We start from the raw sequence: 17,298 nt of genomic DNA, 5'->3' as shown, positions 1-17,298 counted from the left end.
GGGAGTTCAAACAGGGTCTGACTATGCAACCCAAAGTGACCTCCTCCTGTCTCAGCCTCCCGAGAGCTGGGATTACAGGCACGCACCAGTATAGGCTATCATTAACATTCTCTTTAGGACAAACTTTGACATCTATTAGTCTCTTTATGCTACTCAGTGAACGAAGGCAGGCAGGCTACTGCAGTTTAGAGCTGGGGTAGGAAGGGAAGGAGAGCTACAGAATGTAGCGGACATACGATGGACATCTTACCTGGGCAGTGAGTTTCTGCCGCTCTTCTTGGAACCTCTGCCTTTCCTCTAGGACCTTCACCTTGGCACCTTCGTACTTGGCAGTCATCACCTCCAGTTCCCGGGTAGTACTCTGTGCTTCTTGCCGCATTTCAGCCAGATGGGTCTCAGCATCAGTACGCACAGCTGCCAACTCCTGGACATACTTCTCCCGGGCTTGATCTAGCTCTACTTCCAGAAACTGCCGGCCGAGGTTGGCCCGCTCTCCCAGCCCCCGGTTCTCCTCTGCCAACAGGCCATGAGCCTTCTTCAGCATGCTCAGCTGCTCTGCATAGCTGGCCTTTTCTGCCCGGAGCTGCTGGGCTGCTCGCTCCTGCTCAACCACTTTCTGCCTCAAAGGCCCTAGCTCCCCGAGCTCCCGCTGTGCCCGCATTAGCTCTGCCCGAAGCCCACCAGCGGCCTGCTTGCTCTGCTCTATCTCCTCCCGGTGGCGCTTCTCAGCAGCGGCCTGCTCCGCTTGCAGCTGCTGACAAAGGTGCTTGGCAGGCAGCAGCTCGCTCACCAGGGCCTGTGTGCTGGTATGCTCCAGCTGCAGGGCAGAGAGCGCTTGCTCCTTTTGGAAGAACTTCTCCTGCCAGGCCTTCAACTCCTGGCCCAGTTCCTCAGCTCGCTCTGCCTGTGAGGCCAGCTCTTGTCGCAAGTTCTCCGAAATTGTACGCTGTTTCTCTACCTCCTCCCGGAGGCTCTGTACCTCCTCTCGTAGAGCTGAGCTGCGTTCGGCTGCTCTGGCACTACTGCTGGCTGTTTCTACCTGCAGCAGGCGCAGCCTCTCTTCCAGCTTCTGGCTCTTCTCTGATTCAGCTACAACCAGGCGCTTCAACTCCTTGCTCTCCCCCTCCTTCTCTAGGACTTGGCGGTTCAGGATGGATACCTCCTCTTCCAAGCTGCTGATAAGACTGCTTTTTCTCTCAGCCTCCTGCTGGCCGCGGGCTACCTGGGCCTTCCACTCTTCCTCAGCTTTGCTATGGTCCTGGGCTTTGGCACGGAGGGCTGTCAGCTCTCTCTGAGCTGAAGCGGAGGCAGCTCGACTCTGCCCTAGCTCCCGAGCCTTCTCCTCTAACTGGCCCTGCAGTGCCTCCAGGGCTTTGTCCCGCTCGACCTGGGAAGCACGCTCCGACTCCAGGCTGTATGTCAGACCTTCGACCTGCTGCTGCTGCTGCTGGCACCGCTGCTCTAGCTTGCTGACCTCTGCCCGAAGAGCCTCCAACTCAGGGCCCGGCACCTCTGTCTTTCTAGCTGTCTCCGACTGGGTTCCTGGGCCAGAAGTGCCTTCTCCAGCAGTACCTCCTGCAGGGTGCTCTTTCTCTTTCTTGACTAACTGTGTTTTCAGTTGCTCCAAAGTCTGCTGGAGCTCCTTCAGCTCTGTTCTTTGAGCTGCCTCTTGCTCACGAAGTTTGGCAAGCTCCTGGTCTTTGCCTTCCTTTTCCGTCAGGGCGTGGGCCAGTGCCTCTTGCAGGGCAGCAAACTCCACACGCTGCTCATTGAGGGTATTCTGCAGCCGCATCTCAAGCTCTGCCTTGGCTGCCTTCTCCTGAGCCAGGTCGGCTTGGGCCTGGCCCCGCTCCTGGGTCAGTCGTGCTACCTCCCTCTCCTGCTGCCCACGTTCTTCTTGCTGCTGGCCCTGGCTCTTCATCAGTGCTGCCCTCAGCCTACCAAGTTCACTGCCCATTTGCTCAGCTTCCCGCTCCATAGCCTTCAGTGCTGCTTGTGTGCTGGAGAACGGCCGTGCCCGCCGTTCTTCTTGCCTGTCGGACTCTCTGTTTCCAGCCCCTGGGGGCTCTTTGAATAACTCAAGTGAGGCCATTTCCTGCTGCTCACCTGCTTTGAGCACCAAGGTCTTCAGGCAGGCCACCTCCTTGTTAGTGGCAGCCATCTTCTCCTGTAGAGTTGAGAGATCGTCTGCCAGCTTCTGGGCCCTGGCTTCTTTCTCCTGAACCTGCTGAAGGGCTCTGGCAAAGTTGGCATGAAGCTGGGCTAGCTGACTCTGCTGCTGGCCTATCTGGCCCTCACTGTGGACCTCTCCTGCCTCCTCCTGGGCCTCCTGGTCAGCCTCCTCACAGTCCCCCTTCAAAGCCACCAGCTGTTCCTGGAACAGGGCACTGTATCTCGCCTCCTCTTGCTGACGAGATTCAAACCGCTTCTGCCAGCTCTCAACCTCCCTGACGAGCTGCTCGGTCTCACTCTGGGCTCTCTGCTGGGAGGCTGTGGCCTCTGCCAGCTCACGGCGCAGGGCTTCAGTCTCAGCCTGATGAGTCTCCTCAAGCTGCTGTAGCTGGGCCTCCAGCCCCTTTCTCCCACCCTTCTCTTGTTCTAACTCCTTCTGTGCCTGCTCACGCTGCTCCATCAGGCTTCGGGACTCGGTCTCCATCTCCGCAACACGGCGCTGCTGCTCCTGCAGGGCATCTGTAGCCCTGCGCTTCTCCTCTTCAAGGCTGCCTTTGGTAATCTTCAAAGTCTCCTCAAGGGCCTGGAGCTGCTCCTGGAGCTGGACCTTCTCCTGGATCACTTTTTCTCTCTCAGTTGTTTTTTGCTGCTCGGCCTTCAGCTGGGCCTCTAGCTCTGTCACATGAGCTTGGGCCTGACGTTGTTCCTGGTGGGCAGCTTCAATGCTGGCATGGAGTTCTCCTACCTTTTGGCTCAGCTCTGCCTTTTCCCGCTGGACCTGTGTGACCGAGGTCTGTGCACTATCCCTAGCTTCATTGGCAGCCTGAAGTTGCTGCTGCAGACTCTCTAGCTTGGCAGCCTTCTCCCTTTCCAATGCTTCCAGCTGCTGGCGAGCAGTATCCCGTTCCCTTAGAGAGGCCTCTTGAGCCTCAGCAGCAGTGGCCAGTTGCTGGGTGAGATCCTGCCTGGCTGCCTCCTGCTCCTTGGCTGCCTCTTCCAATTGCTGTTCCTTCAGCTTCAGGCTGCTGCTCAGCTGCTCCACCTGCTGGCGGAGGCCCTGGGCGGCCTGTTCTTGTTCTTGCAAGGTCTGGACCATCTGAGCCTGTTCCTTTTTGGCCTGTTCTTTCAGGCTGGCCAGTTCTTGATCCTTCTGCTGCTGCAGGGTGGTATTGAGTGCTGTCAGAGAGGCCACCTGGGCAGTCAGCTGAGCCCCCTGAACCTGGGAGGCCTGCTCCAGCTCCTCCTTGGCCTGGGTGAGGTTGGAAATGGAGCTCTGCAGGTCAGCAATCAAGGTGGCCAGCTGCTGCTTTTCTTCTTCAAAGTGGCCCCGCTCAGCCAGCTGCTGGGCTTCCTGTTGGCCCCGTTCACTCACCAGTGTCTCTACTCGGGCTTGGAGCTGGGTGTTGTCTGCAGCAAGTTTGGCTGCCTCTTGCTTCAGGGTTTCCAGCTGTTGGGATAAAGAGACAAATGAGGATCAATGGAACACCAAGAACCAACTCCATCAAATTGCCTTATTGGCTGCTTCGGTCTATTCCTACCTGCAAGGCATCACCCAGCACCTCACCCTTCTCCTTGGCTGGGCTCTCCAACAGTTGAGTTGCTCGTTCTTCCAGCTGGGAAAGCTTTCCCTGAAGGATTTCATTCTTCTCTTCAAGACATTTCTTGGAATAAACAAGAAACTCATGTAAACAGAGAAGTGGAACAGTCACCTGACTGATTACCACACAGGCCCTCACCTCACACTCATCAAGACAGTGTGAGACTTGATCGTCTTATTACCTAGATCTCTCTTTGCCCTGACTCAGAAGAAAACCTCTCAGAAAACCATAGGTCTGAGGTGGAAATGATGGCTCCCCAAAACTCAAGAGACTGAGACTTGAGGATCAAGAGTTGAAAGACCAACCTGGGCTCCAAGACCCTGTCTCAAAACATCATCAACAAAAAAAAGAAACCTTGGGTCTGGACTTCCTGAGAACCCGACTTTCTGCTCTCAATTCCATGGATGAAGTAAGTCAAAATGTGCAAAGCTTACTTTCAATCTCCTTGCCACGTAGCCTTCCTCAGACAAACCTTGACTCACATACTACCCAAACGCTTAAAAAATGGCCCAGGCATCTACACCAGCTGAGCCTCATCTGACCCAGCCACACATCTACTTCCCCTCAATTGTGGGTACAAAGCAACATGATGGATATATCCCTGGACTGCTAATCCACCCACAAGTCTGGGAGGGAGCTATTACTGTTTCTTTCACAAAGGAAGCTCCTGCTTCACAGATTCTAAGAGCTATGCCCAAGAGCTACATAGTTAGCCGGTGGCAGAGTTGGGCTCTTAATGACATCAACCGTATCGCAGATTGAGCATCCCTAATCTGAAATCTGGAATGCAAAATGATCCCAAATTCAAAACTTTCTGAGCTCCAACAAGATGCTTAAAAAAAAAAAAAAAAAGCCAGGAACTGGTGGCACACACCTTTAATCCTAGTACTTGGGAGGGTAGAGGCAGGCAGATCTCTGTGAGTTCGAGGTCAGCCTGGTCTAAAGAGCAAGTTCCAGGATAGGCTCCAAAAGCTACACAGAGAAACCTTGTCTCAAAAAATAAATTAATAATAATAATAAAAGATGCTTAAAAAAAAAAAAAAAGCTCTGGATTTTGAACAAAGCACTGTGGCAAAAGCCTGTAACTCTGGCACACAGGATACAAAGACTGGAGGACAGTCCAAAGTCAGCCTGGGCTACAGAGCTAGGCTGCTTTTAAAAAAAAAATCCTATTTTAGAGTGATTTAGATTTTGGATTAAGGGATGAGCAACTTAGAAAGTCTATGCAAATATTCCAAAATGAGAAGATCTACCTCTGAAACACTTATGGTATCAAGCATTTCAGCAAAGAATGCCCAACATGAATTCACAACTAATTCACTAAGAGCTTATGAGTCACCCTTTAATCTCACAATAGTTAGCAGGGCATCATTCCCCTTAGAGACTGATTAATTTTTTCCAGGCCCCAAACTTGGCACATCACAGAGTTCACCGGTATACTGCACTCAACCTATTACAACAAATTACAAAACCCTGACAAGGCAACTCACCACTCCAGGACCCTGCAAAGTGATGGACTATATGTATAAAGTTGTGACCAGCTCCCCAGCCAAAGGTTATTTTACCTTATCCTGGAGGGCTGTGTTGAGCTCCTTTTCCAGATGAGCCTGCTTCTCTGCCCACTCCTGAGAAGCCTTGTTGTGCTCCTCTATCAGGTCGTTGAATGCACCCTGCAGTTGTTGCAAGTGGCTCGAAAACTCTCGCACCTGAGACATGAGCAGGATGAAAGCTCTGGCTTTCATGGCACCCCTCTCCAACTACTGCTTCAAGCCCAGGCCCTGGGGCCTCCAAAGATCCTTCCCCACCTTCAATCCAATCACAGCCAATTAGATCTCCCATTCAGGACCATACATCAACATTTAGGGCTGTTTGAGCACCCTTGCAGGAGCCAATAACAAGGAAAGAAACTAAGCATGCAGGTAGGTCTAGGGAAGGACTAAAGCCTAAGCCAGGTTCTAGGCAGTCTTCTCAACATTCTTGGGGAAACTTCTGACCACCTCAGTGTTGTAGAATATTATTTTAAGGTGTGTTACATTTGTTTATGTTATGGAATATTGGTTTAATGATGCAAAGATATGTTGCATTTGTTTAACTCTGTGAAGCTGTTACTTTGCCTGTCTAAGACACCTGATGGTCTAATAAAGAGCTGAATGGCCAATAATGAGGCAGAAGAAAGGATAGGCAGGCTGGCAGGCAGAGAGGATAAAAAGGAGAAATCTGGGAGAAAAGGAAGAAAGATCAAGGAATGAGAGAGAAAGGAGGAGGACTTCAGGGACCAGCCCACCCAGCTACACAGTCAGACACAGAGAAAAAAGGAAAGAAAAGGAAAAAGCCCAGAGGCAAAAGGTAGACGGGATAATTTAAAGTTAAGAAAAGCTGGTAAGAAACAAGCCAACTTCAGGCTGGGTATTTATAACTAAGAATAAGCCTCCATGTGTGATTTATTTGGGACCTGGGTGGCGGGCCCCTCAGAGAGTAAAGAGTAAAAAACAAGTAACACCACCTTAGCCCTACTCACCTTAAAGGAAAGATCCCCATTCTCCTCAGAAAGTTGGCTAATCTTTCGATCCATCTGGTTCTTTTCTGTCTTCAGGTTCTGACACCGCTTCAGAGTCTCATGCAGCCGCACGGTAAGGCTGCCAGAAGACGAGCAGTCAGAACGCTGGGCCCGACTGGGCAGCAGGGACTAGATGTCGGGAGGAGGGCAGAAGAATCATACCTCTCATTCTTGCCACGGAGCTCCTCGACCTCTCCGGATTCTTGAGAGCTGGCTGCCTGCTTCTCGTTCAGCAAAGCCAGGTGGTCAATGCGCTGCTGCATCATGGCTATCTGTGCATCTGCCCAGGGCAGGAGAGGAGATGAGAGTCAGCAAAGAACCAGGGGACGGAAAAGAGCAAAGGAGGCACACAGTGTCCATTCCACAGAAAAGGGACATGGTACAGGAACAGAACCCAGTGTCCAGAAGGCCAGCCTGACACCTGACACCTGCCAGGGCTGAGCCTGAAGCCCCAGTCAGCAGAAGGGACAAGATGGTGGCAAAGCTGTCACTAAGGCTTCCCTGGATGCAAATCCCAATGCCCCCCATTACCAGTCCCCACATATTCTGTTAGGCACCTACCCTTCTCAGTGAGGAGCTTGAGGCTCTCAGAGAGCTCCAGCTCCAGCTCGTCCCTGTTGTTCCTCTCATCTGCCAGCTGTTTCTTCAACCGTCTTATCTGGAACTGTGGGGTCTGCAGGATGTCGCCCATAGGGGAGGATGGAGAACCTGCGAGGAAGCTGAGGAAAGAGGTGGCAAAGATACCAGGCTAAGAGCCTAAGGTCTGAAGTTACCAGCAGCAACCAGGGATGGAACAGCACCAGTGACCAGAGTCAACGCTAGTTTGGGAGCCCAATGTGCCTGGGTTCAATCTGCCAGGCTACCTCATGTCTCAGGCCATGACCCGGAGAAACTTTTCTTCTCCCTCCTCCATGTCTTAATTTCTTGGCTGAAGAATTGGAAACATGTATTTTTGAAGGAAGAAGGGATTTCCATAAACAGGAAACTGCTTTTTATTTTATTTATTAATTTGTTTTGTTTTTTCAAGACAGGGTTTCTCTGTGTTAACAGCCATGGCTGTCTTGGAACTTGATTTGTAAACCAAGCTGGCCTCAAACTCACAGAGATCCACCTGCCTCTGCCTCCCGAGTGCTGGGATTAAAGGCGTGCACCACTACCACCACTACTACTACTACTACTACTACTACTACTACTACTACTACTACTACTACTACCACCACCACCACCGGAAACTGCTTTTGAGGGAGGACAAACTCCTGACAGAACCCAAATAAACAGCACCCTCAAAGTACTTCCTACTGGTATAAAGGGATGGCAAACAGCTTAGCCTCCAGTATCCAAGGACTGACTAAATGGGCGTGGAGACACCATGCCAGGGAGAGGCCCAGGACATACTTGTTCTCACTAGAAGATGAAGCAATCCTCTGTATTTCTAAGAAGCGAATCTTCCTCTTGGCCTGGTGGCTGGGTGGAGAAAGCTCTTCAGAGACAGTACTGGAATAGGTGTACGGAACTAGGGATAAGAAGCAGACAAACAAACTAAGAACAGTTAGTAGGGGGCGAACAGATTTTCACTTTCATGTACCAGGTGTGAATCTGTAGACACATATAAACCAAAGAGGAAATTACTAGAAAGAACCTGACCCGCAAGGTCAAGGACTTTAAAATCAAGTGCCTGGATTCCGCTTTCTCAGAACAAAGTACTCAAAAGAGCATGATGGAGTGAGGAAATTCCTCTCATCCTCAGAAACTGGAACAAGTCCTAATGTCAGGACTGCAGAGGCATCCTGAGAGCTCAGCACCGAATCTCCCACAGGCCTCTACAGCTTGTACTGATGTCACCATCTCTGGGAACACCTCCACACTAGCTTTTACATCACCAAGATGTAGAACACTCTCCTCCCTTGGTTCCCATGAGCACTTTTTCAGGACTTCACTACCTCTAATCACTTACTTCTCCCTCTTCGCAGAGATGTGATGGAGCCTATTTGCTCTGTCCACCTGCAGCTTCAATGGCCCACAAGCTGAACCTGCAAACCTGCATCTGGCCCAGAGAGCTTTCTTACATTTCTAGACTCCCATTCTCAACATCTCGCCCTCATGAATCTGAACATGAAGAATCCCACCCAAGTTTTACAGCCAGAAAAGGACTTGCCTAGAACTATGGCACAGAGTCCTAATAGCAGGAGCTGACTTCTTCATGAGACATGAGGAACTCTCATTTTGTGAGATACTTGGCATATCGTCACTTGGTCCCCTTACTAGGCTTACTAGTTTTTATGTACCTGCCTCCCACCTAGAGCATGAAGGGAAATGTTTTACAAGGTTTCCAAAAGATGTTTATCTCTAACTTCTAAGCCTAGCATTTAAAAGACAAAAACCATGGAGATGGAGATCTGACTTAGCAGTTCCAGAGGACTCAAGTTCAATTCCCATCATCCATATGACAGCTTAAAACTCTTAAGTTGTTAGCTCAGCTCCAGAGGATCCAATACCCTTTTCTGGCCTATCTGAGCACCAGGCACACACAGACATACATGCAGGCAAAACACCCATATATATAAAAGATAAAAATAAAGTAAAATAAAAATAAAACAAATAAAAAGCAAAACAAAATAATGTGAGAAGTAGGAGTCCAGATCACCCTAATGCAGATGAGATCACTTACAAGAATCCTGCTCAACTGTCAGGCAGCAGGGAGCCACTCCAGATGATCTGAGGTGTTACACATGACTCCTGAATACCAACTCTGTGCCATGTGTTGGGTCAGAGGATCCCAGCAGTCCTCTGCTCAGAGAGAGAGAGTGGATCCTCACAAGTGGTCCTACTCACCTTTCTCCAAGAAATTCTCTAGGTCCTCAGTAAGGTTTAATGAATCCTCATGATCCAGCATAAACTTCAGGATGACAGCTAACTCAGCCTGGGCCACAGGAAGAGAAAAGGAACATCATTGTGGTGTTGTAGACACCAGAGAAAGGAGGACTCAGGACTTACTCCAGCAGTGCTAATCCCCCGGGGCTTGGTGGATCTCTTTTCCCCGTAAAGCTGAAACTCCATCGCCTGCCCCACAACACAGTGGCTACTTCTTCTTTCCCTACCAGGGAGCTTTTATGTAACTTTATTGACTTCTTGCAAATAACCCCTACCAGAGTGGGATGGCAAGTACAGCCATGAGGACACACACAGGAAAAGGAAATAACTTCTACATATTCTCCAAATACACAGGACAATTAAAAACATGCACATAAAAAAGGCCTCAAAAGTTAATCCCTTAAGAAGTTTACGGTTGTGTCTAGGGATGAGCTTACTGACAATATAAATTCCTTCTTTGGACTTCAACATTTTCTGCTTCTTGTTTTTTACAATGAATGGCTATCATCACAACACACATTAACTTTTTAGAGAATAGTAACTTTTATTTAGAGAGAAATGATTGGGCAAGGGAAGCCCAGGCTGGGCTGGCAAGTGGGATGAAGGCACAAGAGCCTACCTGAATCCTATATTCAAACTGTTCCCAGTCCCGGGGATTTCTGGAGCTCATGGTGGAGTGATATAAAAACAGCATTACCATCTAGAAGCCGAACAAAGAAGTGGCAGTCACTGAGTGAGATACATCTCTTCCTGGTGCTCCCACTCAAGAGCCATTTTGAAGATTCTGAGCTATTCTCTTTCAGAATTTCTATAATTAGCAGTCCCAAATCACCATCCTCAATAGTCCCAGGAGGAAAGATGGCTCAGTGGTTAAGAACACTGGCTCTTTTAGAGGACCAAGGTTCAATTCCCAACAACCACATGGCAGCTTAAAACTGTAACTCCAGTTCCAGGTGATATGATACCCTCACACAGACATATATGCAGGCAAAACACAAATGAGCATAAAAATAAATCTTAAAAAAAAGTCCCAGGAGACATCTTTTTCATAAATAAATCCAAGGGCTTGCCAGGAGGTGGTGGTGGTGGTGGTGGTGGTGGTGGTGGTGGTGGTGGTGGTGGTGGTGGTGGTACACACCTTTAATCCCAGTACTCAGGAAGCAGAGGCAGGCGGATCTTGAGTTTGAGGCCAGCCTGGGCTACAGAGTGAGTTCTAGCACAGCCAGGGCTACATAGAGAAACTCTGTCTCAAAAAACTAAAAATACTACTATTAATAATAATAATAATAAAATAAATAAATCCAAGGGCTCGATGCTCAGGGTGCAAAAAGACAGATGTCAGGACTTCTACACAGCTGGATTCCTGGACTTGTGGAATCAGGAGCATAAAACTTAAGACACTACCCTTACAGACCAACACCCTGCAGAGGAAATGAAGTCACCTGAGCTTGAAAGAAAAATATGATGATCACTGAGTGAGAACTGGTTCTTGCAAATCTCCATCACAGGCCTCAGTGTTGGTCAAGTAAACTTCTTTGTCAAAAGATCATGGGCTCCCAGAATCCTTGGACAAAAATGGACTCTGGCTTAGCCAACTGGCTGGGCTAACTGGCTGGCCTTGCCTCCAGGTCTGATGAGTTCCAAAACAGCACCCTTCATTCAGGTTCAGAAAAAGCCTTGCAGATTTCTCAGGTCCCTGCCACCCAAGTCTGATATCCCCCAGGTACCTTGGCCAATTCCATCTCAGACCCCTCCATCACTTTCTGCACAGACACCAGGCATTGTGTAGACAAGGGATGTTTCCAATTTTCTGCAATGACAAACATGTAGCAAACACTGAACTCTCAAAATTCAACTTCAGAAGCAGAATTACAGCCTCCGAGGAGACTCCAAGACAAAGGGCCCTCATTCCTGATGTTCTTTCTCACCTACCTTGTATTTCCACCTGAAGTCAGTTCTACCGCGGGGCAGCCCAAGGGCTCCATGGATAGTATTACAAGTGCCAGGACATTAGCAATAACTCTGGGTCAAGACCCTACACTCACCTGCCAGCTCATCATCTCCCCTACTTAGCACCACAGAAGGAGCCAGAGATATGAGATCATCCTAGAGTCCTTTCCAGCTAAGGCTGAGTCCAATTAGAGCAACAGAAGACACCAGACCCTTATTCTGCCAGAGCATTTCATAGTAACAGCCTGTAGGGACAAAATTTCACCTGCCCTATAATTCTCTTGAGGTAGAAATGGCAGGCAGCTCCCAATGTTAAATGTCAGACTCTGTGGTACAAGGATAACCGGGGAGGGGAGCTGACATGCTTTATGCTCCAAGTTTCACAAACATTCTTTCTTTTCCCCCTAGCTCTGTACACCTCAAACTCAGAGATCCGTTTGCCTCTGCCTTCCAAATGCTGGGATTAAAGGTGTGTGCTACCACCACACAACTTCACAAACATTCTTATTTAATCTTCCCCCAACCTGATGAGCAATAATTATCTCCATACCACATACTGAGAACCTATGTCTAAAAAACGGTACCGTGCCCTTTAACTACTACCCAAGCGATTACCTAACTATTTTTCTTGCAAGGGAAGGTTTTCTTACAAGGGGAATGTGAACCTTTTTCTCTCCTGTTTCTTCAAAATAGGGAGACCACAAGACCAACAGGTAAACACAAGTGAACACAAGGGATGTCAACCCTATGATCTCTGGCCCTGACATGGACTCTGGGACTGAAGGGACATTTTTCTTAACATAAGCTGGTGGCAGAAACATCTCAAGATCCAGGGAGCACGACCCAGCTGTGTTTGTCTTTTTGCTTGAGTAGAGGATCCTGAACCTTTTTTCTGCCAGACAGCCATGACTAAGTCCTCTGGTTCCCAAGTCCTAGGAGCTGGAGCTGCCCACCTAGTTAAGAAAGACACTTACTCTGTAGGAAACTGCAAACAAAGTCTAGTCTTTCAGGCACTGGCTGCTGAAGAATTTGTTGCCCCTCTTCTGTGTTGTGGCTAAAACAAAACAAACAAAAATGAGCAAGCGTTAGGATAGGAGTAGTTAGCCATCTTTGCCTCACTGCTTACCTACAACCGTCCCTCTTCTCTTCAGACCCAGTCCATCCCAGGCCTGGGAAAGAGCCAGACCTGATCCTGGAGGCAGTGAGAAGATACAAGAACACTACTTTATTCTGATGAAATGTGTGATGGGTGAGAAGAGGAGACTTGAAGCATGGGGTCCCTTCCATAAAACTTGGCACTCTGCTAACACATTTGCAGTAAGAAGAATGCTCTGTGGGAAGGAGCTGGGAGGAGGCAGCACAGATGAATGGGAAGCCATGTTAAAGAGCCTGGAGCGGCTCAACAGTGACATGTCAGGAAACCTAGGAAACATGGCTAACAGAGAACGGGAGAGGTCCGTGGGAAGAGAAAACAGGGCCAACATAAGAAAGAATGGGTGGAGACAAGGCTCTGAGGGAACAGGGGAAAGTTCCCACACTCCACACTGGGCAGAGGAAGAAATGGCTGCACATTTTAAGAAGAGGTGCCAAGAAGTAATCGTTTTTGATGAACACCCTTGCTTCCACACAACTGTCTACCAGTCTGTAACACACAGAAGAAGGAAACAAGAGAGAGAGGAAGGCAGCAAGCAGGCGGTAGTCAGCCAGCCAGGCATGGCCACTTTCTCTATCTACAGCTTCATTTTCTGAGGTGACTCTGCTCCTCCACCTTATGTTAGAAGGCTCATTTATCTCTAGGTGTAGCTGGAAATACTAATGATCAAAGATATCCAGACTCCTCAAGACATAAATCCTTACATCTCAGCCAACTTTCTGGAGAGCAGGGCTGGCCTTAGAACCATCCAGTGCTAGAGACATCCTAAAAAAGCATAAGGTACACCTATACCATGACCATGAGTTACCTCACCTTTTCCTGGGCAAAGAGTGACAGACTTCTTCCAGGTGAGGACCCTCCCCATTCCCATTCAAGAGCCACTGGGGCCTGCTAGCAGAAAAGTGACTCCTACAGTCTTGAGAAGTGCTAATCTCACTGACTCCTGAAAAAGTCATCTTCCCTACCGACCCACACTCGGAAATTCAGTAACCCTCTGCATCAGTGGAGAAGAGTATTGTATTTACCTAAAGTAAGGGGCTTCTCTAATCAAATGTTTGCAAAAAATACTTGTTTAAACCAAAGTGAAGTTCACACCTAAAATAATCTCAACATTTGAGGTAGAGACAGAAGGATTAGGAATTCAAGGCCAACCTTATCTTTAAAAATATATGTATATAGAGACATACAGATGTTTTCTGTTTTTCTTGTTTTATTTTTTGAAACAGATCTTACTGTGTTTCTCAGGCTTGTCTTGAACTCATGGGCTCAGATAATCCTCTTCCCTCAGAGTCTCAAACACTTGGAGACTACATACCTACACCATCATGCAGCTTCAACATTTTCTAAAGAATAGTGTGTAGCACATTACCTACTAAACCTACGTATCACCAAACTGTTTTCACACTGCCCCTGCACAAGTAGAGCAGCATGGAGCACACCAGTCCTAGAGCAGTGGTTCTCACTGTCCTAAAGCTGAGACCTTTAAAACAAGCCCTCATGCCGTGGTGACCCCTAACCATAAAATTATTGTTTTTGTTTCTTCACAACTGTAACCGCTACTGTTATGAATTGTAAATATCTGATAGCAGGATATCTGATATTCGACCTCTATGAAAGGGCTGTCTGATCCACCCAGGGGTCTCGACCCACAGGTTGAGAACCACTGTACTAGATCAATGCAGCCCATTCTAGACTGTTCAGGTCTCAAACTATCAGGAAGTTATCTAGAATGACAGCTATCAAACCTCTATCACCCTCTCAGGTATCCTCCAGTGCTCAGAGAGCCACACAACTGCACCACATACAACTAACTGACCACTCTAGCTGCTGGTACAAAGTTAGGCATCTAACAGGTACTCAGGACATCCAGGGTGACTGGACAGCTGAGGGAGGCTTTTTAATGAGGAAAGAGGTCAACATCAGTAAGACAAATATCAGGTCCTTAAAGGAGGAAAAAACAATCAAAATCTTTTCTCCCAGCCCTTGGGTGGCAGAGGCAGGTGGGTCTCCATGAGTTCAAGGCCAGCCTCATCTACATAGTTTCAGGCTAGACAAGGCTGCATAATAAGACCCTATCTTAAAAAAAAAAAAAAAAAAAAAAAAAAAAAAGGAAAGAAAGAAAAAAGAAAAGGAGACAGAGAAAGATAAGAATCATCAGGCCTTCATATTAAACTTTGCTACTCAAGTCTCAAAGCTATCAAAGAGAGAGGACAGCGTTTTTGCTTTACACTGTGAAGAAGGAAAGAGAACATCCTCAGGAGGCAATATCAATGCCTTTTCCTATTTAAAAAAAAAAAAAAAAGGCCGAGTGGCACAGAGCTTCTGCCTGACAGTGTGTCCTCCTTCCCTGGGGAACAAGACCTCTGATGTGGAGGAGCACCAGCAGGACTATCGGAAAGGCAGCAGCCACAGCATCCTAACTCAGGACATCTCTTTTCCCGAAGGCAACCACTCCATGCCATCTTATATCTGACACAGAGGCAAAAGCTAGCCTGGCTCTTTGTACCTGCACATCTGAGACTCAGGCAAACCTCTACAAGAGAAAATGGGTGTCTGAAATTTCCCTTTGAAAAGTGTCTTCCAGGAATAACCCAGAGAGGCTAAAGCAAGAACAGATACACATCCTGACTCCTGGACTGAGGAGGAGCAGCTCCCTCACAAACACTCCTCTGGGAGAAAGGAGGGATGCAATGAGGCCGAGGAAATTAAGAAACTCAGGAAGCTCACCAACAAGGCCCTCCCTGAGGTTACATAAGCAGCGAAGAAGCATCAGCATGGAGAAGAAGAGACACTTTCCTAAAGATGCTCTGCTCAGCTGAGCTGTGCCCCGTCCTAGAGTCCTGGAGTGAACTCTCGGGTGCAGCTGCCTGAATCACCTGTGATCCTGTGCCTAACTAATCAACAAACAGATTCACCAAGTTAGACTGGGGTAGAATGTTCTTTTAGTCTGTTGCCAGCACCCTATCTGTGGTACCTGACCACTTCTTGATACCTCCCCAGGAAAAGTTAGACAACATGGACCACCTACTGCCTTTTATCAAGTCAAGGAAGTTTATCTTTTCTCTTTAAAATAAAGGTTTTTTTTTGTGTATGCTATTTTGCCTGCATGTATCTATGCACCTTGAGTGACTAGTGCCCATGAAGGCCAGAAAAAGAATCAAATCCCCTGGAACTGGAGTTACAGAACATCTAAGTCACCATGTGGGTGGTAGTTATTGAACTCAGTTCCTCTGGAAGATCAACCAACCAGTGCTCTTAACCACTGAGATGTCTCCAGCCTAGAAATTTATTTTTCAAAAGCAGAAAACTTATCTATTCTGAATTCAAAAAAGTACATATACACCATAATATATATTACAACACAGAAGGTATTATTATATCTTGTCACTTGTCTTTAGTGATGGTAAAATTCAATGGTGGGCTAGGTATTACCAGCCTAATGGATTTACCCACCAATGATGACAGATGCCTCATCCTACCACTCTATTAGTTTGAAAACAGTGAAAATTGCACAGGTAGTCCTGGCTGGCCTCAAACTTGCCATGTAGACCAGGTTGACGTAGAACTTAGAGATCTGCCTGCCTCTGCCTCATGAATGCTGAGAAGATAATTTTTTTTTACTATTTATTTTAGTTTGTTATGTGTATTGTATATATGTGCCTGTGTAAGTATATTCACAAATGTGTGTAAGTGCATGCACTTATGTGCAAGCAGAAGTCAGGGGGCGTTGGACTCCACAGAGCTGAAGATAAAGGTATTTGCCGGGTGCCTGGGTTACATGGGTGCTGGGATCTAAATTCCAGTGCTCCTGATTGTTCAACAAGTGTTTTTAACTGCTGAACCACCTCTCCTGCCCTCCAAAACTAATGACTTTTTTAGAAACTGCAAACTGCTGGTTTATAGGTGATCTATAACCTTATCTATAAGGCACCCTTGAGCAAAGAAACCTTTAGCTATCAGTTTATAGGCAACATCAAGAGCAACAAGCTAAGCAGCCCCAGACAATACAATAAACAAAATCAGGATTTAGTTCTTTCTACAGGATCTAAATAATGGGACAAGAGAAAAGAGAGGAAGCAGAGACCAAATTCAGTGAGAACTAAACTAGGCTACTGACAAAAGATCTATCTTTGGGGGGAGGCGGTGAGACAAGGTCTTTACTCTGTGGACCAGGCAGCCTTGAAGTCACAGAGACCTGCCTGTCTCTGCAGGTGTGCACACCACACCCAGGTGAAAAGATTCTCCTCTGTGTTGCTCAACCTCACCAGCAACTCTCCTGCTTCAGCTTCCCAAGCAGCTGGAACTACAGAGCACTACACGATATCTAGCTTAATAAATAATCTTTACCATTAGGATAAAAATTTTAGCCAGGTAATGGTGACAAATGCCTACAATCCTAGCACCTGGGAGACAAATTCAAGATCATGGTTCACTAAGTCAGTTGAGGCTAGCTACATGGGACCCTGTCTCGATTTAAAAAAAAAAAACAAGCCGGGCGGTGGTGGCACACGCCTTTAATCCCAGCACTCGGGAGGCAGAGGCAGGCGGATCTCTGTGAGTTCGAGGCCAGCTTGGGCTACCAAGTGAGTTCCAGGAAAGGCGCAAAGCTACACAGAGAAACCCTGTCTTGGAAAAACCAAAAAAAAAACAAAAAAACAAAAAACAAAAAACAAAACAACAATTAGGATTTCAATCTGCTAGCTACAGTCACTGAAGAACTGCAAACAAAGCATATTTAAGAAATATTCTTGAGGTCACCATATGGGAATAAACTGGAACAAGGAGAACAAGGAGGCCATGAGATCCTGGTATCCTGCATGAGGCAGAGGATTAAAAAAAAGAAGAACAAGGGATGGAGAGATGGCTCCGAGGTTAAGAGCACTGGCTGCTCTTTCCAGAGGTCCTGAGTTCAATTCCCAGCAACCACATGGCAGCTCACCACTGTCTATATTTGAATTCCAGGAGTTCCAATATCTCACACAGATACACACTCAGGC

General features: G+C 47.6%; 1 protein-coding gene across 17 annotated transcripts in view; it reads right to left on the bottom strand.

The window, feature by feature from the left end:
* Window positions 1–17,298, bottom strand: part of Numa1 (nuclear mitotic apparatus protein 1) — a 78,149-nt gene that overhangs the window by 13,406 nt on the left and 47,445 nt on the right. For all 17 annotated transcript variants that reach the window (XM_006993293.4, XM_076548767.1, XM_076548768.1 and 14 more), the window contains exons 4-14: window positions 12,123–12,202; window positions 10,926–11,008; window positions 9,818–9,898; window positions 9,160–9,247; window positions 7,723–7,840; window positions 6,889–7,046; window positions 6,490–6,607; window positions 6,289–6,406; window positions 5,336–5,476; window positions 3,711–3,833; window positions 251–3,619 (exon numbers count right to left, since the gene is read on the bottom strand). In XM_006993293.4, coding sequence (XP_006993355.1) covers window positions 251–3,619; window positions 3,711–3,833; window positions 5,336–5,476; window positions 6,289–6,406; window positions 6,490–6,607; window positions 6,889–7,046; window positions 7,723–7,840; window positions 9,160–9,247; window positions 9,818–9,898; window positions 10,926–11,008; window positions 12,123–12,202 — 4,477 coding nt within the window. The remainder of the gene's footprint in view (window positions 1–250; window positions 3,620–3,710; window positions 3,834–5,335; window positions 5,477–6,288; window positions 6,407–6,489; window positions 6,608–6,888; window positions 7,047–7,722; window positions 7,841–9,159; window positions 9,248–9,817; window positions 9,899–10,925; window positions 11,009–12,122; window positions 12,203–17,298) is intronic.

This window comes from Peromyscus maniculatus, chromosome 1 (genome assembly GCF_049852395.1).
Source record: "Peromyscus maniculatus bairdii isolate BWxNUB_F1_BW_parent chromosome 1, HU_Pman_BW_mat_3.1, whole genome shotgun sequence".
NCBI classification, from domain to species: Eukaryota; Metazoa; Chordata; class Mammalia; order Rodentia; family Cricetidae; genus Peromyscus; species Peromyscus maniculatus.
The sequence above is the reverse complement of the archived record's forward strand: the minus strand, read 5'-3'. Positions and strand labels throughout refer to the sequence as shown.